The sequence below is a fragment of the Oryctolagus cuniculus genome, chromosome 15 (assembly GCF_051225735.1).
Source record: "Oryctolagus cuniculus isolate XC-2025 breed Fujian yellow rabbit chromosome 15, ASM5122573v1, whole genome shotgun sequence".
In the NCBI taxonomy this organism is placed as follows: Eukaryota; Metazoa; Chordata; class Mammalia; order Lagomorpha; family Leporidae; genus Oryctolagus; species Oryctolagus cuniculus.
The window spans coordinates 79,049,434-79,077,270 of NC_142881.1; the positions used below are offsets into that span (position 1 = coordinate 79,049,434).

The 27,837-nt window shown below is 40.3% G+C and overlaps 1 protein-coding gene across 9 annotated transcripts in view; it reads right to left on the minus strand.

The window, feature by feature from the left end:
• The window catches only part of WAPL (WAPL cohesin release factor), an 80,737-nt gene that overhangs the window by 30,692 nt on the left and 22,208 nt on the right, over window positions 1-27,837 (minus strand). For 5 of the 9 annotated variants that reach the window (XM_070057990.2, XM_070057989.2, XM_008269886.5 and 2 more), the window contains exons 3-4: window positions 22,153-23,196; window positions 20,087-20,205 (exon numbers count right to left, since the gene is read on the minus strand). In XM_070057990.2, the coding sequence (XP_069914091.1) occupies window positions 20,087-20,205; window positions 22,153-23,196 (1,163 nt within the window). The remainder of the gene's footprint in view (window positions 1-20,086; window positions 20,206-22,152; window positions 23,197-27,837) is intronic. The other 4 variants (XM_070057992.2, XM_089313598.1, XM_008269888.5 and 1 more) reach the window with 1 other exon arrangement.

Genomic DNA, 27,837 nt, shown 5'->3' on the forward strand with positions numbered 1-27,837 from the left:
TGAATTCAGTTCAGTATGTTGACAAAACTTGATCCACATTCTACTGATTCAGCCCTAGAATCATCTAACAGTAGGAAGCTGGCAGCTTGGAACCAGTAATATATGTCCATGTTCACTTAATGTGAAAGCTTTAGGGACAGATGTGTGCCATCATTCAGTAAGTCTCCAGACTTTATAAAGGTAAATATGGCACACACAGCAAATATTACAAAACACAGTGGATCCTAAAGAAATACCATGGTATAACATTCATATATTTCACAGCAAAATGTGAAAATTCATACAATAAAATGGGATAAAGATGTAAACTACCTCACATTACTTCAGGTTACTGTGACACAAAATCAATTTACTTAAATTCAAGAATAAAAACCTCTTAATTTTTACCCTTGAACTTCAGAATTTAGAATAACTGTGAACCTATAGAAACAAATCTAGGGACCAGCGCTGTGTCATAGCAGATTAAGCTGCTGCTTGTGTTTGCCGGCACTGGCACACTGTATCAGAGTACGGCTGGAGCACAGCTGCTCCATTTCCCATCCTTCTCCCTGCCAATGCACCTGGGAAGGCAACTGAAGATGGCCCAAGTGCTTAGGCCCTGCCACCCATGTGGGAGACCAGAATGGAGTTCCTGGCTCCTGACTTTGGCCAGGTCCAGATCTGGCTGTTGAGGCCATTTTGAAGGTGAACTGGTAGAATGAAAATTTCTCAAGTGCTTTGCCTTTCAAATAAATACATCTTAAACAACAAGAAAAAAAAAAAAAAGACTGACAACATGGAAAAAAGAAGCACCTCACCTTGTATGTCTTTTAAACAGTGATTTTCTTTTTTTAAAGATTTATTTATTTGAAAGGCAGAGATACAGAGAGGAGAGAAAGAGATCCTCCATCTGCTGCTTCACTCCCCAAATGGTAGCAATGGCCAGAGCCAAGAGCCAAGAGCCTCCTCCAGGTCTCTCACATCAGTGCAGAGGACCAAACACTTGGGCCATCTTCCACTGCCTTCCCAGGCACAACAGCAAGGAGGTGGATTCAAAGTGGAGCAGCTGGGACCTGAATCAGCACCCACAGGAGATGCCAGCACTGCAGGCAAAGGCTTAACCCTTTTTACGCCATAGCGCCAGCCCCATAAGCAGTGATTTTCTTTCTGTTTACAAGACAGTGGTCTCCATATTTTCAGTACTATATTGAAAAAAATAGTAAGTGGAAAAACAAACTTTAAGGTCAGCCAAAATCCACACTAGAAAATTATTTTGCCTTATAAGCTGAAGTGTAGCAACATAATTGATTCCACACAGTTAACATTGTATTGTCTTTCACAAAGTCCCTCATTTGTATTGTGCATATAAACCCATTACTTTCTTAAGCACCAGGTTTGCACAAAGTGAAGATACGTTAGTAATCTGGCAACTTAAAAACTTATGAGTTGATCTGGCTACCTAAGTCCGCACAGTGTATCAGCACACATTATTCATTTATTCATTATTTTTGAATAAGCAGACAAAGAAACACACTGGTTTACTTCCTAAATGTCTGCAACAGCCAGCGTTAACCCAGTCTGAAGTCAGGAGCTGGGAATTCAACTCAGGGCTCCTGAAAGATTTTTTTGTGGCAGAGACACAAGGACTTAAGCCATCACTGGCGCTTCCCAGGTGCACAATAGCAGAAAAGCTGGAACAGGAATAGAGCCAAGACTCAAATTCAGGAACTCTAACTCGGTATGTACGCATCCCAAGTGGTGCCACCACACAAAACACATGCCAACCTCAATACAAGACTGTAAAACCTAGTTCTTGGGATAGGCCTTTGGCTAGGTGGTTGAGATACAAGTTAGGATGACTGATTCCATACTGGAGTGCCTGGATTTGAAACATGGCTCCATTCCTGACTCAAACATCCTGCTAATGCAGATCCTGGGAGCTAGCATGACAGCAAGAGTAATAGGGTTCCTGCCATACACAAGGAAAACCTGGACTGAGTTCCTAGCTCTTGGCTTTGGCCTAGCCCGGCCCTGGCTATCTGAGGAGTAAGCGAGCAGATGGGAATCTCTGTCTCTTTCTACACAAAATCAAAATTCAATAAAATTCTAGTTCTCTACCGGAACTATAATCAGTGTGCCTGCTGGTTAGCTGAGGCTAACAATAAACTATTGATAAGAACAGGTGATTCAAAGCTTAAGCATTGTTACTTTAAAAAAAAAAAAAAGCCTGATGCAGGGCCTCTGTTGTGTGGTACAGTAGGTCAAGCCACTGCTTGCAATGCAGTTGGCTGCTTGACTTCCAATCCAGCCCCCTTCAATCTGCCTGAGAAAGCAGTGGAAAATGGACCAAGTGTCTGGGCCTATCAACCACATGGAAGACACAGATAGAGCTTCAAGGCTCCTGGCTTCGGCCTGGCCCAGCTCTGCACCCACCATCCCGCCCGCCAATAAACTGCCTTTCAAATAGATACATTTTTTAAAGGCACAGTTTACAGAGGAGGGGGAGGGGGACATAGAGAGGAATTTTCCATCCAATGATTCACTCCCTCAATGTACAGGACTGGGATGGTCCGATGCCAGGACCCAGGAGCTTCTTCTGGTCTCCTACGTGGGTGCAGAGACCCTAGGACTTGGGTCATCTGCTGCTGATTTCCCAAGCAAATTAGCAGGAAGCTGGATCCGAAGTGGAGCAGCCAGGACTCAAACTGGCACCAGTTGTGGGATGCTGGCAATGCAGACAGTAGCTTTACCCACAACAATTCTGGTCCCAAATAAATAAATCTTTAAAAAAGAAAAAAAATAGATCCAGGTAATAATCTTTTGGTTAAAAGGTTATCTAGTTCCATGAATAATAAAATATCAAAGAAACTGAGGGTTCTAAATTAAAATACTTAAGAGAATGCCAAAAACAATGTGCTATGTTGATATTACTGATAATTGTGTGATGATACGCCATTCAGTTTTAGTCTATCACCTTCCTAAGAAAATTGGATTGGTTGGGTGTGGCAGTGTGGCATAGTGGGTAATGCTGCGGCCTACCATGAACGCATCCCATTTGGGTACTGGTTGGTGTCCTGGCTGCTCCAACTTCCAATCCATTTCCTGGCTAATGGTCTGGGAAAAGCAACAAAGAATGGCCAAAGCACTTGGGCCCCTGCTACCTATGTAGGAGACCTGGAAGAAGCTCCTGGCTTCTAGCTTCAGCCTGGCCCAGTCCTGGCTGTTGCGGCCACCTGGGGAGTGAACCAGTGAACGAAAGACCAATTTTCGCACCCTCCCTCCGACTTTATAGCTCTGAGTTTCAAACAAACAAATAAATCTTTAAAAAAGAAAGAAAAAGGAAAATTGGACTGGTCTACCCATCTAACATCTAACATTTGTGATAAATAAATAGGACAGCTAACGTGAAAAAACAAATAGCAAGTATTACTATTATAAGCAAACAGACTTGGGACATACCATTCTCATCTTAAAAACCCTCAAAGCATAATGGTAGCCAACTGGGGAGTGCACCAACAGATGAAAGACATCTCTCTCTCTCTCCCCTCTCTGTGTCTAACTCTGATTTTCATATAAATCTTAAAGAAAAAAAAAAAGCAATTGTGCTCTTACCAGTAATACAATTAGCATGAAGAGCAAATAAGGTACAACTGTGTGTCTATGTATGGTACTTTAGTGGCAATTCCATTAGAGGGACAGAAAGGACTGCTTTTGTGGCATGGCGAGTTGAGGTGCCACCTGCAACACCAGCATCCCATATGGGTGACGGTTCAAGTCCTAGCTGTTCCACCTCTAATCCAGCTCCCTGCAAATGTGCCTGGGAAGGCAGCAGAAGATGGCTCAAGTCCTTGGACATCTGCACCCATGTGAGACACCAAGATGGCCTGGCTTCAGTCTGGCCTAGCCGTGGGTATTGCAGCCATTTGGTAAACCAGCAGATAGAAGCTCTCTAATTCTGCCTTTCAAAGGAATAAAAATAATAATAGAAAGAAAGAAAGAAAAGAAAGAAAAGAAAAGAAAAGAAAAGAAAAGAAAAGAAAAGAAAAGAAAAGAAAAGAAAAGAAAAGAAAAGAAAAGAAAAGAAAAGAAAAGAAAGAAAGAAAGAAAGAAAGAAAGGGTGAAGAGACAGAAGAAAAAAACATAACAAAATAAACCCAAATCTTGGTTTGTTTTTTTTTTTTTAAAGCCTTATCCCAGGGTTAGGGACCAAAATCAAAACCCAAGCAGAATTAAGAGGCGTTGTGACACAGCGTGTTAAGCAATCACTTGATGTGACTGCGCCCCGTATCACAGAGTGCTGGGATTATGCTCCACCTACCCTTCCATACAGCTTCCTACTACTGTGAACCTGGGTGGCAGCAGGTTATACCTCAAAGAGCTGGGGTCCTGCATCTACAGACACCCAGATACAGTTTCTGGCTCTTGGCTTCAGCCTGACCCAAGTCCTGGCTATGGCAGGCATTCAGGGAGTGAACCAGTGGATGGAAAACTTCTTTCTCTCTATTGCTCTGCCTTTCAAATAAAAACACTTTTTTTAAAAGCCTTAAAGAATTTTTAAGATGGGTGGTAAAAGCAAAGAAAGTTACGAGAAAAACTACACCACAATGCCAATCCCAAGTACTCCTGCTTTTAATCCAGCTTCTGCCAATGTGCACCCCGGGAAGCAGCAGCCAACAGCTCAAGTACTTGGATCCCTGCCACCCACATGCAAGACCTAGATGGGTTCTGGGCCGGCTGCTTTGGCTTGGCCTAGTCCTGGCAATTGTGGGCATATGGGGTATGAATCAATGGATAGAAGATAGTTCTTTCTCTACCTTTAAAATAAAATGAAATAAATTTTTAAAAATTTAAGACATTATTTTTAAAAATTATTTTATAGTCAACGTAGTAAACACTGATATCAGGAAATTATCAACATGTACATTTCATAAATCTAAGTGCATACTCTAATGAAGAGCAGAGTATCTGAATAGTCTTGAAGTGTCTCTTCAAAGACTATCTTTTGATTAAAAGAGATAAACAGTGTAGACTATCTTGACATCTTTCCAATGTGGTACCCTGAAAATGACCCATTATTATCTATGCAACTCCAACCTAGAACGCACAATCTGAATCCAATCAAGAGGAAACAGACTGAGGCCGGTGCTGTGGCACAGTGGGTTAACACCCTGGCCTGAAGCACCGGCATCCCATATGGGCACGGTTTCTAGTCCCAGCTGCTCCTCTTCCGATCCAGCTCTCTGCTGTGGCCTGGGATAGCAGTGGAGGATGGCCCAAGTCCTTGGGCCTCTGCACCCACATGGGAGACCTGGAGGAAGCTCCTGGCTCCTGGCTTCGGATCAGCGCAGCTCCAGCCATTGCGGCCATCTGAGGAGTGAACCAGTGGATGGAGGACCTCTCTCTCTGTCTCTACCTCTCTCTGTAGTTCTTTCAAATAAATTAAAACAATCTTTAAAAAAAAAAAAAAAAAAAGGGAACAGAGTAACCACTGAATTGTTAGTGACAATGTTCCAGGTTAAAGGAGACTAAAGAGAGACATGACAGCTAAAAGCTAATACTACACTAATCTGGGGAGGGAAAAAAAAATACCAGTACAAAGGACATTACTGTGTTAACTGACAAAACTGGAACAAAACAGTAGATTAGGTAAAAATATATTAATAACATTACATTCAATAAAATTGATAACTGTAATATAGATATGTAAGTGATTAGGAAATTTACATTGTATTTAGTAATAAGTCACTACAACATATAAAACTTAACCTAGAATATTCAAGGGAAAAAAATCAAGTGTAAAGGTAAGTACTGTGGTGTAACAGTAAGCTGCTGTGCCACCTCCAGCACCAGCATCCCAAATGGGCATCAGTTGAGTCCCAGCTGCTCCACTTCCAATCCAGCTCCCTGCTAATGCGCCTGATAAAGCTGAGGAAGATGGCTCAAGTACTTGGGCCTCTGCACCCACATGAGAGACCCAGAAGAAGCTCCTGGCTTCTGATGGATCCAGCCTCAGCGGTTGCAGCCATCTGAGGAGTGAACCAGGAGAAGAATGATATCTCTCTGTCTCTATCTCTCTAACTCTGCCTTTCAAATATAGAAATATTTAAAAAAAAATCAAGTGTAAATGTATATGGTTATTTGTATATAAACAAGCTTTCCCCCGCCCCCCCACAACACACACAGAGAATGAAAGAGCAAATGCTAATAACACTATCAGGATAAACAGTGTCTGTTCTTTGTAGTCTTACTTTTGTAACTTCCCATACTTATCAAATTATTTTCAATTAAACTGTTTTTATGATACTAAATTTTTCCAACTCAAAATCTATCTAAATTTGTCTCAGGAAACCTGAAAAATACCAAAATAATGATCACTCTATCACCGAATATTTTAATTTCATGAAAAAACTATATCAAATGCAAAGAGTAAAAATGAAAAATCAAGAGTAATAAGACAAATATAATCTCAATACAGACAAATCCTACAAAATGGGAATAAAGATATCCTTCACTTATATTCTGAAACTAAACATTTTTCAATAAACCACCAGTAACAAATTTAAGCTTAACGATAATACTTCCTTGGTTGACATCCTGCAAAAGACTAGAACAGAACCAATACTTGGCTTAAAGTTAATAGAAGTTTTCTATTTTTAATGGCCCTTCCTAAAAAGCCAAGGAGTCACTGACAGCTTTTCCTGATGTGGCTTCAGAAAAGCTCAAAGATTTACTTATGGTATATCTGTTCTGTCTCCTGCCCTCAGACTTGCCCAGTCCTGGCTGCTGTAGCCATTTCAAAGTCTCCCTCCTCTCTGACTCTGCTTTTTCGAATCAGTCAATTAATCAATCTTTTTAAAAAAAAAAATTAAAAAGTTAAGAGATATTCAACCTAATCTCTTATAGGTAAATTATAATGGATGTATTAATAGATTGGATGATGTAAAACATGAAAATGTAGCAGTAGGCGCTATCTGAAATGAATCTTAGAGAAAAAGATAAGAATCTCTACATGCACTGGGACAGTTCACCTAGTCCAATAAAAAAACGTATGGCCGGCGCCGCGGCTCACTAGGCTAATCCTCCGCCTTGCGGCGCCAGCACACCGGGTTCTAGTCCCGGTCGGGGCGCCAGATTCTGTCCCGGTTGCCCCTCTTCCAGGCCAGCTCTCTGCTGTGGCCAGGGAGTGCAGTGGAGGATGGCCCAGTGCTTGGGTCCTGCACCCCATGGGAGACCAGGAGAAGTACCTGGCTCCTGCCATGGGATCAGCACGGTGCTCCGGCCACAGCACGCCGGCTGTGGTAGCCATTGGAGGGTGAACCAACGGCAAAGGAAGACCTTTCTCTCTGTCTCTCTCTCACTGTCCACTCTGCCTGTCAAAAAAAAAAAAAAAAGTATGAGTAACCATGTTATTAGTTGTGACTATAAAAATCTGCTGTGACATCCATGAGAGGAGAATGACAGATAAAGCCAGCTATGAAGTTAACAGGAAAGAATACTGCTACAAGAATATTTTACACCTGTAAAGTGCTATAGACACTCTAATTTGAGCGACTACTGCTTTCTTACAGGGAAACCTTATTCACTAATCACAGACTATCAGAAACTTCCATATTATCAGCAAAATTAAAATACCCTACATTAGCTTGGAATCTCTTTGATGGAGACACAGCCTTGATTTAACCCATAGACTTGGAGCTTCAAATGAGGGATTTCTGGATACAGTGTCACAACACCAGCCCCTTAACAGAAATTCTTAATTTGCAAGAAATCAGGATCGTGGTCCACTTAGCAGCTGGATCTGACACTGACCTCTTCACATATGACAATGTTTGCTGAAGTCTATGAAACATCATTTGGTTTAAATTTCATCTAAATTTGAAGTTCCCCTTCAACTCCTATGTAGCAGGCAGAGACCATAAAAGTGCCAATCCAAGTCCTAGCTGTTCCACTTCCAATCCAGCTCCCTATTAATGTGCTTGAGAAGGCAGCGGAGGATGGCCCAAGTTTTTAGGCCCCTGCTACCCATGTGGGAGATCCAGAAGAAGCTCCTGGCTTCAAACCAGCCCAGCTCTGACCATTGCAGCCATTTGGGGAGTGAACCAGCAGATGGAAGACCTCTCTATGCCCACCCTGGCCAACTCTGCCTTTGAAATAAGTAAATCTTTTTTTTTTAAATGTACATATACATAATGAGGTACATTAGCCAATTCTAAGCACAAAACTCACTATATTTCATAGACTTTTCTTAGAATAATTTCTGTCTGAAGACAATCATTCATTTAAGTTACAAGAGAAATTTGAACATAGTATTATTTTTGCCCTTCTAAATATCAACCTGATTTTTTTTAAAGATTTATTTATTTGAAAGGCAGATTTACAGAGAGAGAGAGGCAGAGGCAGAGAGAGAGAGGGAGTTCTTCCATCTACTGGTTCACTTCCCAAATGGCCACATTGGCCAGAACTGTGCCAATCCGAAGCCAGGAGCTTCCTCTGGGTCTCCCACGCACGTGCAGGGGCCTAAGAACTCCTTGAATCACCAAGCTAGGAGCTGCAAATGAATAGCAGTGGCTTTTAATCTCTATACTGCAGCCTCTTATCCTCATCACCACACCAATGGCTCAGCTTTCATACCCATTAATGTCTTGGGTTTCTAGTCTCTGGAAACACAGTGGATCTCACAATACCATCTTGAGGATTGGATCCCAAGATGGTCAGTGAATCTCCATACACCGAACAAAGGTAACTCTGAGTAAAGCCACGTGACAAGACAAATAAGCTGCTTCATGAGAGCGGGTTGTTAACTGCTAAAGGAAGACACTGTGTGGAAGTTTGTTCTTGGGTGAGATGTGTGAGCACTTATCCTTTAAAGATTCCAATTAGAAAAGTCTGTTTAAGCTTTTACTTACATAAACTCATTTTATGAAACAAAAATGAGCTTATCAAATAAAGCTACACTCAACTTTAAAATTGCAGCTTTATGCAATTACAACATTCTAATACAACTGAATATGTAGCCATGATTTATGCCAATGAAAAAAGTTAATTGAACTGCCCCAAAGCCCACTAACTAATGTCATACTGAATGACAGAAGGGAAAGAAAAACTAAGTCCAGAATGCTCCTTCGAGAATCAGATAAAAGACAGTGCCAGACAGACTCAGCAGTAAACCACAGGCAAATAATGAAAGCAAAAGGTATAAATATTTGAGAACTGAAACTGAGAATAATGTTACGGTTAGTTTCATCAATGACCTAGCAGCCGTCTTAAATGCAAACCAAGACAAAGATGGCCAACATGCCAAATAAAACACAACCCTTCAAGCACTGAAGATAGGCATCAGCTACATGGAAAGGCAGAAATCAAACAATGAGCAGGGCAGACAATAGAAATGATCTTAAGTATATCAGCGCATGTACAACAGCTTCATGTAACAGGATGTAGAGAAAATGGAACATGTGAAAATATTCATGTACTACAGTTACACACATACACACACACATTATCTAGAAACAAAAAAGTACTTAAATCCAGTGAGTTTCAACCTAATCCCTCAAATTCTATCTTTACTCATAAGTGACCATTCTTCTGAGTAATTACTTCAACAGTGAATGTCCTTTACCAGTTTTCTCCACCTTTCTCCTGCATGTATTATCCCAGCAAGCCCTCAATCCTGATGACAATAACCCTCTTCTGTACTCCTTGGTGAGGGAAAAGAAAATTATCACACACAGCAAATTCAAGTTAGCGCTTTCCACCACGAGGAGGTAGGGGAGAGTGGAAGAGAAACTCTTAGCTAGACCACGTCAGAGGGATTAAGGTGAGAGAATGATCAATATGATCAAGACATTGGTCAAATATGAGCACTGAGCAAACAAAAATGCTGAGGATAATGAGAACCAGATTTCTCACTGCTGGCAAAGGGAAGTAAAATATGGAAAATGAGAAGACTGGAATAAAATATGGTGTGGGCCAGAATTAATTCTCAGTGTGAACTCAAGATTTTAAACATAGAGATGGATAGGGAAACAAAGGTAGTTTGTGAGATGAATATGCGTTTTTTGTTTTGTTTTTTAAAGATTCACTTATTTATTTGAAAGGCAGAGTTACAGAGAGGCAGAGGCAGAGAGGTCTTCCATCCGATGGTTCACTCCCCAAATGGCAGCAACAGCTGGAACTGCACCGATACGAAGCCAGGAGCCAGGAGCTTCTTTTAGGTCTTCCACACAGGTGCAGAGGCCCAAGGACTTGGGCCATCTTCCACTGCTTTCTCAGGCCATAAGAGAGCTGGATCGGAAGTGGAGCAGCCAGGACTAGAACCGGCATCCATACGGGATGCCAGCGCTTCAGGCCAGGGCATTAACCCACTGCATCACAGTGCCAGCCCTAATCGTTCTTTCTAAATACTATTCTCTACCACTAAATGGAAATAGGAATCCTGAATTTCTATTTCATGGAACAAGACTGGAATATCTTAAGGGTGTCAATAAATAAGGAAATGCAAATTGATGTCAAAAAAAGCAGATTTAGGGGCCGGCATTGTGGCGTAGTGAACTAAGCCTCTGCCTGTGGTACCAGCATCCCTTATGGGCACCAGGCTGCTCCACTTCTGATCCAGCTCTCTGCTATGGCCTGGGAAGGCAGTGGAAGATGGACCAAGTGCTTGGGCTCCTGTATCTGCGTTGGCGACCAAGAGGAAGCTCCTGGCTTCCAATCAGCTCAGTTCCAACCATCGCAGCCATTTGGTGAGTGAACCAGCACATTGATGACATTTCTCTCTGTCTCTACCTTTCTCTGCCTCTCAAATAAATCAAGAAATCTTAAAAAAAAAAAAAAAAAAATTGAAGAACACCTACCAACCTAATGTAAGAAAATCTGAGTATGAAAATGATAAAACTATCATTTAAACAAGTAATAAGGGGACCAACATTGTGGTGCAGCAGGTTAAGCTTCCACTTGCCAGGCCAGCTTATGGCATCAGAACTCTAGTTCAAGTCCCAGGTACTTTGCTTCCAAGTCAGCTCACTGCTAATGCATCTGGGAAAGCAGCAGAAGATGACCCAATGCTTGCATCCCTGCCATCTCAGAGTGGAGTTCCCTGGCTTAAGCTTGACCCAGCCCTGGCTGGCTAGACTTGGGGATTAAACCAATGGATGGAAGATCTCTCTCACTCTCTTTTAAATAAATACTAAAAAAAAAAAAAAAAAAAAAAAAGTAATACAGCAGAAATTCATGTTCATACTGGCATATGAGAAAGAATAAATAAGTATACATACACATACAGTCTTACATACATGGAGGTGAAGGAAAAGCTCTACCCCAGAACACAGGACCAATTCCTCACTAGTAACAGAAGGAATGATGCACTGGGAAATCACATTTGGTGACCAACATAAATCAACTGATTCAGGCAAGAATCAATGTTAAAATTGGTGGGTGAGAGTCTGCTGAGGGAGGCTGAGGAGCCCAACAGACACCACCTCAACCAAGTGACCATTCTACCCCAACAGTAACAGAACAAATTGACATTGAGTACTACCTAACAGGACACCTTTGTGGTATCTCCACCAAAAATACATGATCTAAGTCTAATCATAAGGAATTGCCTAACTGAGAGACATCCTAGGAAATAAGCGGCATTAGCTCTTCAAAGATGTCGGAATCATTAAAAGATGAGGAAACACAGATATTTTAACAGACTGAAAGGAAGTACAAACTGATGACAAACACAAGATTCAGGTTTGGAGCATGGATTCTTTGTTCAGAAGATGCGCTGTATTTGTTTTGCCTTATTATAAAACACAATAGTGGACAATTTGGTAAATCTAACTGGGACTCTAGATTAGATCCTATCAATACACTGCTGTTACCTTCTTGGTTTTGACAGGTATTCTCTGGCTGTACAGGAGAGTGTTCTTGTTTTTACAAAGTACAAACTGAGGTTTTAGTATTATGAACATCCTCTCTGAATTGACCCTCAAGTCACACAAATTAATTAGGAAAGGGGCATGTGACCCCACCAGGGAATTCCCCACTGGAATCTAGTGGATGGACACCTGGAAGACTGCTATATAGCCTCCAATGTGCAGGACCATCACCCCAACCCAGTCCAAAATGTCAGTAGTGCTCAGGCTGAGAAACGGAGACAGAGAAAACCTCATCACTACATACAAGCCATGAACTACCTCTACCACTTGGAAATGGGGTCACTGGTGCCTTTAAATCTAGCAAGATTAGAAAAACAAATGCAGAAAACCTAGCTATTCCCAGTGACCTATTAGTTACATGAGTGTGTTGCTAATATAAGAGATACTGGAACAACTCCTGAGCATAACAACAACATAGAGTTTTCTAGCCCTTCTGTCTCATCTCTGGGTATATGGGGGATAATCTATGTAAAAACCCCTCAGAGGGGTCGGTGCTATGGCTCTGCATGTTAAGCCACTGCCCGCAGCATTGACATCCCATATGGGTGCCCACTGTGTCCTGGCTGCTCCACTTCCAATCCAGCTCTCTGCTAATACTTTAGTCTGGGAAAGCAGTAGAGGCTGGCACAAGTCCTTAAGCCCCTGCACCAATGTGGGCGACCCAGAAGAAGCTCCTGGCTTCTGGCTTCAGCCTGGCCCAGCTCCAGTCATTATGGCCATTTGGGGAGTGAACTAGCAAATGGAAGATCTCTCTCTGACCCTCCTCCTCTCTCTGTAACTCTGCCTTTCAAGTAAATAAATCTTTAAAACAAAAAGCCCTTAGAACTGAGCTTTCCACAAAGCCTAACTTCTCATACATAAAATAAACCTGTGCCACTTACAAAAGTAAGCCTTTTTAGGAAGTAAAATGTTAGAGAACTATTATTGTGTTAAGACGAGGCTTTAGTCATATTACATCTTTCCAGTCAGTTCAATTCCAGAGCCCCTGTTAGTTTCATAAGTTAGAATCAATTTTCTTCTGACACTACCAGGTTGTATCCATCAGCAGTAAATAGGTCTGCCACCAACTCAGCTTCTGTGACCTGATCTACTTTAGGCCAGATTCCTTCAAAATCAGGTCAAGTACATGTGCACTACTGCCTTATGAACTACATTAGTAGCAATAAAATGACAGCAATATGAACTTTAAAACTAAGTTTAAAAACTGATCACAATGGATACAAATGAACCAAATTCTAATATTGAATATAGACACACAAGATAATTATTTCAAGACACTTTTGAATCCATTGCCATGACTGAACATCTTTAGTGAAATATAATCTAAGGACAAAAGGAACTGCAAAGCTTAAACTATGCTTGGTATACTTATTGTTCATAGTAAAAACTGGTTTGCAATTTGGATATTTAGGTGTGCTACAGAATAAAACAAGTAACAGCTAAGTGCAAAATTCTGTAATTTTTAAATCTGAAATGGAACTATCACTAGGAGCTTCTATTTTTTAAAATATTATTTATTTATTCTTTAAAGGTTTATTTATTTACTTGAAAGAGTTACACACAGAGAGGAGAGGCGGGGGGGGGGGGGGGGGTCTTCCATCCGTTGGTTCACTCCCCAATTGGCTGCAACGGCCAGAGCTGCACCAATCCGAAGCCAGGGGCCAGGAGCTTCTTCCAGGTTTCCCATGCGGGTGCAGGGGCCCAAGCACTTGAGCCACCTTCCCTGCATTCCCAGGCCATAGCAGAGAGCTGGATTGGAAATGGAGCAGCCAGGTCCCAAACCGGCGCCCATATAGGATGCCGACGTTCAGGCCAGGGCGTTAACCTGCTGCGTCACAGCACCGGGCCCTATTTATTTATTTAAAAGGTAGAGTCAGACAGTGATAGGGAGAGATAGAAAGGTCTTCCTTCCATTGGTTCACTCCTCAAATGACCACAACGGCTGGAGGATCCGAAGCCAGGAACCAGGTGCTTCCTCCTGGTCTCCCACGTGGGTGCAGGGGCCCAAGGACTTGGGCCATCTTCTACTGCTTCCCCAGGCCACAGCAGAGAGCTGGATTGGAAGAAGACCAGCCAGGACGGAACTTGTATTTTTCAATATATTTCCTAGTTTTGTTTAATGAAGTCTTAAAACTAGCAGCTAGTACTCAGATTCTGGTTTCTAAAGACTAATCTCCACAAAAAGAACCAAAGGTCTAGGATGAGCATTTGCTGTAGCAGTTAAGACACCAGTTGGGATGCCCACATCCCGTATCAGAGTGCCTGGGACTGAATCTCAGCTCCACTTCCTATTCTAGCTTCCTACTACTTGGCACCTTGAGAGGTAGCAGATGATGGATAAGACTCCCATGAACACCTTGATATGGGATATGGGTATCCTACAAAAAGGCCAAATCTGCTGTGCCACAACACCCATTCCCTGTATTAAATCTTGACCACTGTATATACAAATATTCTGTGTGACAAAATCAATATGCACAAAATACTTCTGCTACTTAGAAAAAAAAATGCACTGAATTACAATGTAAGCTAGCCACTTCCTTCTAGAATATTCTCTCCTTTAAAGACTAACAAACTATTCTTAATCTGCATCCAATAAAAGTACTAGTTCAAGTCCCAGCTGTTCCACTTCTAATCCAGCTTCCTGCTAATGCACCTGGGAAGGCAGTGGATGACAGTCCAAGTGCTTGGACCCTGACACGCACATGAGAGACCCTAATGGAGTTCTTGGCTTCAGCATAGCCCAGACCCAGTCATTGTGGCTGTTTGTGGCGTGAACAAGATCTAACACCTGCCTTTTAAATAAGTAAATAAACAATCCTCCAAAAAAAGGCACCTAACCTTGCCAGTTATTCTCCTTGAAGTATTTTAAACTTAAACCATTAACAAAACTTGGAGAATGTCATCTACCGTTGTGAACTTAATAGCTTCCCAATACTTCCAACTTTTCTTGTGAGCTTGCTAATTATAGGCAATTTTTTTTTGTACTATAAAATGAAATTTGTCACCATTTTAAAGACTTACATAACTCAGTACAACCACTATCTTCAGTTACCAACATATGATGTCACTCAGCACACACTGGTAATTTACGATTACAGAAGGAACAGATTTTAACGTAACATGAAAGGTTCACAGGCACAGCTTTCAATTTCCCAGTCACAATTAATCTTTAAGAAACTTTCACTTCGGAGTTGTGGTGTAATTATCACGAATATTCACAATCACCTGAAAGGGCTTTTTAAAATGCAACTACATATCTGCATGAGATTGGATATTCTTCACACATTTCAATCAATAAAGCATAATAAAATATACTAAATGCAGAAGATATGAGAATCCAGCTGTCTTTTTATTAAGCCACATTTAAAGAACTGTATGAAGGTAAAACAATGCTATTATCTTTTTTTTTTGCTTTTAAAATGATTTTTCTTTAAATTTTTTTTTTAATTAACTTTTATCTACTTGAAAGGCAAAGTGAAAGAGAAAGAAACACTGAGAAAGAGAGAAACAGAGAGTCTGATTCCATCTGCTGGTTCATCCTCCAAATGCAAACAGCCAGTGCTGGGCCAGGCTGAAGCCAGGAGCCTGAAACTCCATCCCGGTCTCCTTCTTGGGCGGCAGCAGCTAAAGCATTTAAGCCATGATCTGCTGCCTCCCAAGGTGCTTTAGCAGGAAGCTGGATGGGAAAAGAGTAGACAGAACTCAATCTTGTATTCTCATATAGGATGGGAGCCTTTCAAGAAGTGGCTTTAACTCGTTCTCTCCCCACCACAACACCTGCACCTGAAAATAATTTTTCATTTGCTATATTAATATGTAATGAAGGAGTTCATATGAATTATGAACAAATATATTTGAAATTTGTTTTAATTTCTGATATAAAGTGATAAAACTCATACAATTCAAAATTCTTTGTGATTCTTGAAATTCTTAACAGCATTATTTGGCTTTGAGACCAAAAAAACTGTTAAAATGTTGCTCTGGAAACTAACACATTCAACACCCAATTTTATGTAAATTAAAAGCCTCACCAAAGCACCTGGAATGCAAGAGTTCAGCACAATTACTTTAAAAATATTCCCAGTGGTCTTTTATATAGGTGTAACAAGGAAAAATAAAAGGACACAAAAAATGAACACACTCCTTAAAAACAGTTCAATCTATAGGAATAAATATCATTGACTACTAATATACCTTGCAATAACAAAACTAATACCATAACCAGTTAGTTACATAATTAGTTTTTTAGAAAAGTGTCAGGCAAATTATTTGCTCTTCATAACTTATATTAGACAATATTAAATGACTTACATATGCATAAATAATGAAGACGGGGCATCTGTTGTGGTGTGGTATGTTAAGCTACCACTTGTGATGTGCACATCCCATCCCACATCATGGTGCTGATTCAAGCCCCCACTTCCAATCCACAGCTTCCTGCTAATGTGCCCGGGAGGTGGCCCATGTATTTATGTTCCTACCACCCACATAGAAGACCCAGATGGAGGTCCCAGTTTCTGGTTTTGGTGAGAGAAACAGTAGATGGAAGACTGACCTCTCTTCTTATTCTTTCAAATAAATAAAACTTTAAACAAATAAAAGAAACCATTTAAACCTGAAAGAAGCTCCTCCAGCGTTTGCGGCCATTTGGGGAGTGAGGCAGCTGAAAGAAGCAGCGTGCGCGCTTTCTCATGCTCTTGCTCTCTCTGTAACTTTGCCTTTCAAATAAAAATAAGTAAGTTCTTCTGTGGGAAAAATAATTTTTTTAAATGATCCTAACTGTATCACCAAATATAAAATGGATTAAAATGGCTCAAAATGGATTAAAATCTGGAACCTAAACTGAATGCCTAGAACTATAAAACTCGTGGAAGAAAATGTAAGAAAAGCTACAAGACACTGGATTTGGTTGGAATGATTTCTTAGGTTCTAGACCAAAAGCACGAAAAATGAAAGAAAAAAGGGGTAGGCCTTCGGCACAATGGTTAGATGCCATTTGAGACACCAGATCCCAGTGAAGTGAGTCCCTAGGTTCACGTCTCAGCTCTGCTTCTGATTTCAGCTTCCTGATAATGCACAGACTGGAAAGTCAGCTCAAGTATGGCTGAGTCACTACATCCCATTTGGGAGACCCAGATTAAGTTCTAGACTCAAGGTTTCAGCCTGGTCCACCACTGGCTGTTTGCAGGCCTTTGAGGAATGAAACAGAGTATGGAAGATCTCATTTGTGTCTCTGCCTCTCTCTATGTCTTTCTAAAAATAATTTTTTAAAAATAAAACCCACTTAAAAGAAGAAATCAAACAAAAAGACATAAAGGACTTCATCAAAAATAAAAACTTTGTTGTACCAAGTGACAATTTCAACAAAGTGAAAAGACAACGAACAGAAGGGGAGAAAATATCTGTAAATCCTATATTTGATAATGAATATCTACAGTACATAAGTATCTAGTACAACTCAACAAAGAATCCAAATAAAAAATGGATATAGGACTTTAACAGACATTTCTTAGATATACAAACATTCAATAAGCATGTGAAAAGATGCTCACCATTACTCAGCCTTAGTGTTGCTGGAAGCTACCAACTGAGGCTCCCATCACAGGTGGTGAAAAGAACAAAACAGACAGCAGAGCTAGATTTACTGAACACACTGCAAGGAAGCAGCAGGCAAGCAAGTCAAGAAGGGGCTGACAACTGCTACTCGCAGACCATAATTTGAGAGGTATACTGCAGTGGCAATCCCTTCGTAGTTAGGGTGCCTGTTGACATATGCTTACAAGGGAGCAATGGGCAGGCCATAAAAACATGAACTACAATCCAAGAAGCATACTGTAACTGTAGTATTTCTTCAGTTAGGGTAAATTTTCTGTAGTCCAGACAGGTGACTTGTATTTCAGGGGAGAGCTAGAAAGCTCATATCCCTTTTCTTAATTGTGGAGGCCCTGAAGTCACCCTCCACAATTAAGGAAAATCAAATTAAACCATAAGATACCTCTTCATAACCATCAAGATAGCTAATATCAAAAGTGGTTAATAAATAATGTGTTGGGAAGGATATGGAGAAACTGGACCCTCACTCATGTATTGCTGCTGGGAATTGTAAGTGGTACAGCCACTTGGCAAACTGTCAAAAAGATTACAGACCTACTACACAACCAGGTAAGGATGATTACACTGACACTGTAAAAGTGTTTAATGTCACTGATCTGTATACTTGAAAATGGTTAAAATAATGTTATATATTTTATCACATAAATAATGTTTACAATGATTTTAAAGACACCCGCTGTTATGTAACTTTTAAATAAAAAATTATTGAGTTGGCCCCCCAGAAGAGATATCTGCAGTCCTACATTTATTGCAGTGCTAGTCACAACCCACCAATTCCACTCCTCAGAATGTATCAAAATGACTGAAAGCAGAGACTTGAAAAACACACAGAGACAGTCCCAAACTTACAATGGTGCAAAATACCATACTCTGAATTCTGATCTTTCTCCGGGCCAGCAACACACAGTACAATACTCTAATGATGCTGTACAGCACAGTGAGCTGCAGTGCCCAGGCAGCCCACGCAATCTCAAGAGGAAACAAGCAACACTCCACAGCATGCCATACTACTGTGTTGAGAGAGGCTGGGAATATGAAACACATTATTTACAGTATTCTCAACTTATGACTCCTTTAGTAGGATGCAACCCCATCATATGTTGAGGAATATCTGTATTTGTGCACCAACAGTCAAAGCCGTATTCACAATAGCCAAAAGGTGAAAACAACCTAGGTGTCCATCTAGGATGTGAGTAAACCACAATGTGGGAGGTGTATATATCTCGTACACATATGATGATGGAGTATTATTTAGCCATAAAAAAGGAATTAGATTGAAGTATGCTACAGTATGGATAAACCATAGAAAAACCATGGTAATGAAATAAGATTCTATTTGTAAGAGGAATTGAAACAGGAACATTCATAGAGACGGAAAGTAGAACAATGTTTACCTAGAATAAGGAGAGGAGGGAACAGGAAATCACTGTTTAATGCGCACAAAGTTTTTATTGGGAATGTGAAAAAGTTGAGAGCACCATTATGATTTGTATATGAGGTGATGTTGGGAAATGGGACCTTTAGGACATGAAATCTAGTGGGAGTTCCTCAGGTCAACAAGGAGCACACATTCCAAAAGGACTCTGGCTAGCTCTAGTGAGATCCCTGTTAGGAAAACCTGCGTCTCTCTGGCTTCTGCTCTAAGTTGTGACCCCTCCATGTGTGCTTCCCCCACTGCCATCCACCAGGATGTGATGCAGTCAAAAAGGTCCTCACCAGGGGTGAGCTGATGCCAGTGCCACCCCTCACCCCTCCAAAGCTAAGAACTAAAGAAACCTTTTTTCTTCACAAGTAGTCTGCCTCAGTTATGCTGTTATGGTAATGAAAAGCTCATTAACACAGGCCCAGGTAAGGATGATTACATTGACACTGTAAAAGTGTTTAATGTCACTGATCTGTATACTTGAAAATGGTTAAAATAATGTTATATATTTTATCACATAAATAATGTTTACAATGATTTTAAAGACACCCGCTGTTATGTAACTTTTAAATAAAAAATTGAGTTGGCCCCCCAGAAGAGATATCTGCAGTCCTACATTTATTACAGTGCTAGTCACAATAGCCAAGAAATGGAAACAACCTAAATGTCTACAAACTAATGAATGGATAAAGAAAACATGAGGAGCAGGTGTTTGGCAATGCAGTTAAGGAGACACCTGATGCACACAGCTCTCATTTCAATGGCGGTGTCCTGACAGCGCACACCATGAGACAGCAGACGATGACTCAAGTCCATAGACCCCTCCCTCTCATGTGGGAGACCCAGGATGAATTCTCAGAATTTAGGGAAAGAACCAGCAGATGCGAACTCTCTAATAAAATAAATAATTTTTATAAAACAGTTAATAATCTTTTTGAATGTTTTCATCATACAGAAATAATATTAGGGGGGATAGATGTCTACCCTATTTGATCATTATACAATGTACATATATGTAACAACATCACATAGTGCCCTATAAATACCATAATTTTCATGTCAGTTGAAAAAAGTAAGCTCGAAAGAGTTCAGCCCTTCAGTAATAAAAAAAAATAATAAAAATTGCTGATAGTGCTTTACTTACCCGTTTGGGGCCACTAAAAATCTTTCTCGTATTTTCCTTTGATTTATCTCCTTGTTTGTTTATGGGCTTTTTCACACTTTCAGGCACACCAGGCAAGTCCTCTGTAAAATCCAAGTTTTCTGAAATGGTAATCAAAACCAGCTAGCTTTCTAAGATTTCAAATTATCTACTAGTCAACTTATAGACTTGCCTCTTTGTTTGTTTTTTTACATATTGTGTGGTAAAAAAGAGAGTAAAGAAATAAAAGCACCACAAAACAGATAAAATACTTTCATTATCCTCTGCTCTTCCCTGCCCCTAAAAGAAAACCATAAACCTAGTTTGTTGTAAGTGCTCTAGTTTTACTTTAAGTAGCAATCTAAAATCTCTTCCAAAATAATTTTCATACTTCATAGGTCATATAACTGCTGAATATCCATGATATTGACACTGGTATGATCTCATTTACACACCAAAAAACACCAAGTGGCATCTACTTTTAACGTTTTTCCAACTTTAAATCCACTTAATCATGTTGGCCTTCAAACAACGGCTGCTTGCATCTACAAAGAAGGGTATATTTAAACAGACAGACAACCGTCCTTGGCAAAAGATATAAAGGGACCTAGTACAATGTAGTTCAATGGTCTATTACCTTATTTCCCAGATGGCAATAAATATTTTTTTTTAAAAAATCAAGACTTTTTTCTATCCTAACTTTAAAATGTTCTCATACTTCATGTGACAAGTCTACAAAAAGTACTTTAACCAAATGGTCTCTAACTTTCAAACCTTATTCCTTGTAACTTCAAGTTTCTGAAAGGGAGTCTAATTTCACATTTTAAAGTTTTAAAAGTTTTCATACCCTAAGATGTAAATTTTAGCCACAGAATTTCAACTGCGGTTAAACACACCTGCTATTGGGTTAGCACAAGAGCAAAGTAAATGGCAGCAGGGCAAGAACTCAGGTATTGCACAGCGTCATGCTCCTGAGGGCATCCTGTCCAGCCAGATCTCAAGGGACTAGTGAGGCTGCTGTAAACCTCCCTTCTCCAGAAGGGACTGAAGCAACATGGGGTGAACTCTGATAACACCCTTTTTTGTTCTGTTTCCAGGGTTTTTTTTTTTTTAAAAACAGGGAATACTGGGTGGGCCCCTAGAAGCAACTGTATAATAATAACTTTAAAAATAAGAATTCTCACCTGGCAAAGCTATTTTTAGACCACATAAAACAAAACGGTAGGTAACCTCAAGTATGACATGCTCAACAGAGATCTATGGATACTATAATCACTCCAATCCCCCATAATGACACTCCTGTGACTCTAACACCACAAAAGCTTTACTTAACAAGTAAACCAATCCAGAAGGAGTGTGTTTGCTTAAGAAACCCTCTATACCAGAGGTTTTCACATATTCCTCCTCACTGGACAGTCAATCCATTTCACAAAGCCCTTGTCAGGTACTGACTTAATTACAGCAGAGTTGACCTTTTGTTTGTCTCTCACAGTGGAACCTCGAACTCCTTGAGAACCTCTAGTCATCACTGGGTCTATTACCTTAATAGACAAATTTTCACCATTAAAAGCAATAAATACTTACATAGCACTTTTCCATTTTACTAAACCGACTTAAGAGCATTTGAGAATGTTTTGAAGGTTTACTAGTTTAGAACTACAAAAGGTTTTAGCTAATTTTAGTTTTCTAGTATCTCTCTCATTCTATAATTCTAAGTGTCAAAAAAACGTATCCTTGTATCTCCACAGCATTTGGATTTTCAAACTTGAAACATCAAGATGCTTGGTATCCCTACCTGAAACACAAGATTTAGTATCAGCAAGTGCTGATGTCATTTTAAACACAAATATGAAAAGACTCTCCCTCCAATCTACAAATTGGTCCCTAACAACTTTAGACCTGATTATTAACACATTTAAAATTTACCTTTGGGTAATCTGGATATGGTAGTTCTGAATTAAGTACTATTAAAATTAAATATAACAAGTTAAAACTGAGTATCTAGAATAAAACTAAGCTCTTAAATCTGAAAATGCACTTACGTACAATTTTTTTTTTTAAATTCTTACCTGCATTGTTAGTACTAGACTGACTGTCCTGGGAATTATCATTGCTTTCTGGGGTAGGCTGCAGGGAGGGTGATGGAGCTGTTTTAGTTCTTTTTTTGCTTGTCTTTCTTTCCATTTGACAGTCTTCATCTTCATCATCTTCACTTTCGCTGAGATCATCAAAACCAAAATATTTAATTTTATAATTAGAACTTCCAGAACCTCCTTCATCACCTCCTGTCTCATCATGATCTTCAAAACCAAAAAATTCAAGTTTAACATCCTTTTTGGATTTAGTATTACTAGGTCGAAATCTAGTAGTGGTCTTGGAGGTTGCAATATCTGCCTTTTTTCTGAGCCGGCCAGCTTCTCCCAAATCTGCAGGAGTGGATGCGGTGAACTCATCCATGCTGCGTTCCATAGTATCCTGTATGGTAACATTACAAACTGACAAGCAAGATGGATGTAAAACAGTGTAATCTCTAGTCCGTCCAACCGTCCCTCTAAAACTGGTCCCACAACTTACACCGCCTTTCTTTGCCTGATTCAGGCCATCTTTACTTGATTCACTATTTGCTTTGGCTAAGGCCTGACTGGTGCCGTCCATTAGCTTATCAAAAGTTGATGCTCCTTGCGAGGATTTTGCCTTATTGGCCCTACAGTACGTCCTACAGTTGCTTGGCCTAAGAACACTTTGTACAATATCTTCCTCGATGGCTTCATTTACATTTTCCAATCGGTTTTTTAAATCCTCACCCTTCACCTCCAAAAGAGGATCACTATCCAAACTTAAAATACAATCTTCTGATCTGATATCTTCAAAATCATTATCCCATTCATACAAACCAGTTCTCACAGATCCCTTGATTGGAGACATTTCTGATGGAGATTCTGACCTTTTCCCAAACTGGGAGTTCCAAGTATCATTTGTTTCCCTGATTTCCTCAGTTTTGTATCCAGGAGTCAGGGTGGTTTCTACATTGGGTTTCTTAGTATTGTCTTCAGCATTTCTGTGAAAATGGTGACTATTCTTCTCCTGTTCCTCATTAAAGTTCTCCACTTTATCTATAAAAATGAAGAATACAAGTCAAACAATGATACATGAGTGCCATCAACATAAAAGTTAATAACCAACAGGGAAATTGGCGTCAATCTTAAATAAACTGTATTCTTTTAAATTTTACATTTCCTGTCCTGCTTTTTCAGTATACAGCTCTCCTATCTCCTGGTGATCTTTTCTCAGGCATCCAAGTCCCTGAAAATTGTCACCCCAGACTCGAGAGATTTCAACAGTGTTAAGCAACTGCATCAATTCAAATGACAAGTAATGACCCTGCCAAACCTTCTTGGGGTACTACAGACTTTTCAAACTAAAATTCTTACATTTAAATTTATAGAACCTAAACCAGTTTAATACAACTAATGAAAATCTCCCAGCAGAAAATCATCTGGGGTAGAGATACCCATAAAGAATGCTATTTTTGTCTAGAAACCTGTCCACAGGATTAGATTTTTCTAGTTGTTTCTGTTCTTTACTCAGCTCTGAAAAGCCATTTAACATCAAAGAACTTTTAACAGTGGTTCTGGTAAGTGGCTACAATAATTACTGATGCACATCAGTCGGCAGTAAACTTTAACCTGCCTAATTCACTTTATACTCAGGAAATTTATCGTTGCTGCCTCAAATTTTTAACATAGGAAACCTTTCCAAATGAGAGATGGAACTGTGATTCAAACTGGTATAATGATTATTTCTCTCAGTCTCTACTGTTAGAAAAACACTGGGAAAAATACTTACTCTGACAAACAATAAAACAACATTTTAAAAAATATACCTAATTTAAGAAAAGCCATTCATAGGGACTTGCACTCCGGCACTGTGGGTAAGCCGTGGCCTGCACAGCTGACTCCTCCTGTAGGCACTATTCAAATCCCTGCCAGTGTGCCTAGGAGGAGAGCAGAGGATGACTCAGGTGCTTAGGCCCCTGCCACCTGCATGGGAGATTCAAATGGAGTTCCAGAATTCTGACTTCAGTCTGGCCCAGCCCCAGCCCTTGTGGCCATTTAGGAGGCGAGCCAAGGGACTACTCTGTCTCTCTCTGCAATTCTGTCTTTCCAGATAAACAAACTGCTTTTAAAAGGAAAAGAAAAGCCATTACAAATCTCAGTTAACAAACTATCAACTATAGGTAAGAAGAATGTTTCACAAGGATGGAATTTTTAATTCCACCCAATGAGTTTAAATGTAAATCAACTGCTTAAGATTTATATTTACTTTCCTTTAGAAGGCATCTAATTTATGAACAAGGTAGGTCTGCTTTATTCTTAGATATTTCCCAACTAAAGTTAAAGAACTATAGCTTTCATAATTTCATAAGCACCAATCACTAATCATAAAACACAGAAAACTAAAAATTAAAAGCTGACTCTGGCCGGCGCCGCAGCTCAATAGGCTAATCCTCCGCCTGCAGTGCTGGCACATGGGGTTCTAGTCCCGGTTGGGGCACTGGATTCTGTCCCAGTTGCTCCTCTTCCAGTCCCAGTTCTCTGCTGTGGCCAGGGAGTGCAGTGGAGGACAGCACAAATCCATGGGCCCTGCACCCGCATGGGAGACCAGGAAAAGCACCTGGCTCCTGGCTTCGGATCAGCACAGTGTGCCTGCCACAGCGGCCACTTGGGGGGTGAACCAACGGAAAAAGGAAGACCTTTCTCTCTCTCACTGTCCACTCTGCCTGTCAGGAAAAAAAAAAAAAAAAAAAAAAAGCTGACTCTAACATCTGACACCATGACAGACAGACAAGTCAAGTCTAAAACCAAACCTCAAGTTCAAAATACTACTACTGGTAGCTGATGCTGAAGACCTGTACTGCCCTCCTTGAATAGGTCTGCAGATCTCAGCCAAGACCCCTAACTTCAGGAATTCTCCAGAGTTTCCATTTCCTTGTATGTCCAACAGTGAGCCACTAAGCTTGTCTATGTCACAGCGTTACTGAATGCCTATGGGAACACTTAGCGAATGCTTGGTACACTTAGCTACATAAAGGTCTTTGAGAGTCAATAAATTTCTCAAAAACTACATCATTTTTACACTTGTGAAGTATTCTATTGCCATTGTCATAAAATTTATTTAGGTTATTCTTAACGACAATAAAATAAACATCTTTAGGACAAAAAAAGAGTTTATGAGAATAAACATTACTGTGTTTTTAAAGATCACTACTACAAATGTAATTATCATCATTACCCCCAATTTTCCTAAAATCAGAGAAAATGATCTTACCCCATAGGCTGACTATCTTTCATGTGATAAAAGTCTAACTTTATCTTGGGCTTATCTTGCAAACTTGTTTTAAGTACAGAGTGAAAAAGAATCCTATAGAAAATATTTCACTAAGGATCTGCATCAGGGCCAGCACTATGGCGCAGCAGGTTAAAGCCCTGGCCTGAAGCACGGGCATCCCATATGGGCGCCGGTTCAAGAGCCAGCTATTCCTCTTCCAATCCAGCTCTCTGCTATGACCTGGGAAAGCAGTGGAAGATGGCCCAAGTTCCTGGGCTCTTGCACCCATGTGGGAGACCCAGAAGAAGCTCCTGGCTTCACATCAGTGCAGCTTCAGCCTTTGCGGACATCTGGGGAGTGAACCAGCAGATGGAAGACTTCTCTCTCTGTATCTCTGCCTCTCTCTGTTAACTCTTTGAAATAAATAAATCTTTAAAAAAAAAAAAAAAAAAGGAACTGCATCACTAGCAAACATCATCTACCCATGTCTCCTTCTATACAGCATAAAAAATCTTCCAAACTGTTATTAAAATGTATTACCTATTTTATAACTTCTGAAACACATTACATAGATAAACTAATTCAATCAACAGAGTTCTATTTAAGAAAAGCTGACCAAATTCTCCACAGCAATAGTTTAACATATAAAACAAAGGCTTTCCAGATAGGCATCTGGCCTAGAGGTTAAGATCTCAGGTAAAAAGCCCACAACCCATTATCAGAGCTAGCCTGGACTGGAGACCTGCTCCACTTCAATTTCAGCTTCCTATTAATATGCACCCTAGGAGGCAGCAGGTAATGGTCCAAATGACTGGTTTCTGACCACCCACATGGAAGATCTGCTGCACTGAGTTCCTACAGCCTGGCTTCAGTTCCTTGGCCAGTCCAGGCATATAGTTATATAGGTATTAAAAGTAACCTAGAGAAGATTTAAAGTCTATGGGAAGATGCGTGTAGATTACAAGCAAATACTATGCCATTTTATATAAAGGACTTGAGCATCTGAAGGGAATCCTAGAACCAAGTCACCATGGATACCAAGGGACAACATGTGGGGGGTAGGAGGAAGGGTGCAGACAGGTAGGAGGAAAGGTGCTAGTCTGTCTATGTACACACGTATATACTTCTTTTGCCCTTTTTATTAGAAATTTCCTTTTATTTCTTACCAAACCCATCCTAACATGGCTAAGGGGAAAGAGGCCCAGCAAAATTATTGACTGCAAAGGCTGCCAACTGAACCAATGGCCAAAATAGAACACACACACACACACACACACACACACACACACACAGAGTCCATACTCCATACTGAGTTATATCATATTATACAACCTCTAGCAGAGCCTGCTAACATGAAATACTAAAGCAGATACTCATCTTAACCCACATTAACAGAAGAGGTTCCAATAAAAGGTGAAAAATCAAATCTGCTGGCTAAATACCAAATGTGTTATCACATAACATGCAGAAGAATAACTCTAAACAAAGTCTTCTACTTCTAAGAAGTCTGCACAGAGAAAAGGTGGCTTTGGAGACAGTAACTCATGAAATAAAGTTGAGGAATCAAGAAAGGTTTAAATGGAGGAGAGGGAATACTATTACATGAATGGCTGCTTTGAGAAAACAGAAAAAACTTGGTGAAGAAATCATTCGTTTTGGCATCCCATTCAGAGCACCAGTTCTAGTCCTGGTTGTTCTACTCCCAATCCAGCTCCCTAATAAACCTGGGAAGCAGCAGAAAATGACCTAAGTACTGGGGCCTTTGTCACCCACATGGGAGACCAGGATGGAGTTCCTGGCTCGGCTCGGCCCTGGCCCTGGCCCTGGCCCAGCGGTTGTGGCCATCAGGTGAGTGAAAAAAGTGAAAGATCTCTCTCCCCCTCTCTAACTCTGCCTTTCAAATATGTAAATTAATATGGGAAAAAAAAAAAGAAAAAGAATGAATACATTCCTAAGTTCAATGAGAAAAGAACTGAAAATATGTGAAGAGGGATTACCAAAGAAACTATACTGGTAACAAATAAGCACATTTACAATATTCATCACTAGTTGTTAGAAGGAATGCAAAAGGCTCAATTGCCCAGTACATAAAGAATCCTCATATATCAATAAGCCCAATGACTCATATAAAAAGATGCTAGAAATATTAAAGAGGCAATTCAGGGAAGGATGTGTGGAACAATGGGCTCCGTAGCTGCTTAAAACACTGGCATCTCTATCAGAGTGTTTGGGTTAAGTGCCAATTCTGCTTCCAATCCAATATACACTCTGGGAGGCAGCAAATGATGGCTCAAGTACTTGAGTCTATACCATCTACATGGGAGTCTCAGATTAAGTTCCAGGATCCTGGTGTAGGCCTAGCCCAGGCCTAGCTGTTACGCGCATTTGGGGAATGACCCAGAGTATGGAAGATCTGTGTGTCTCCT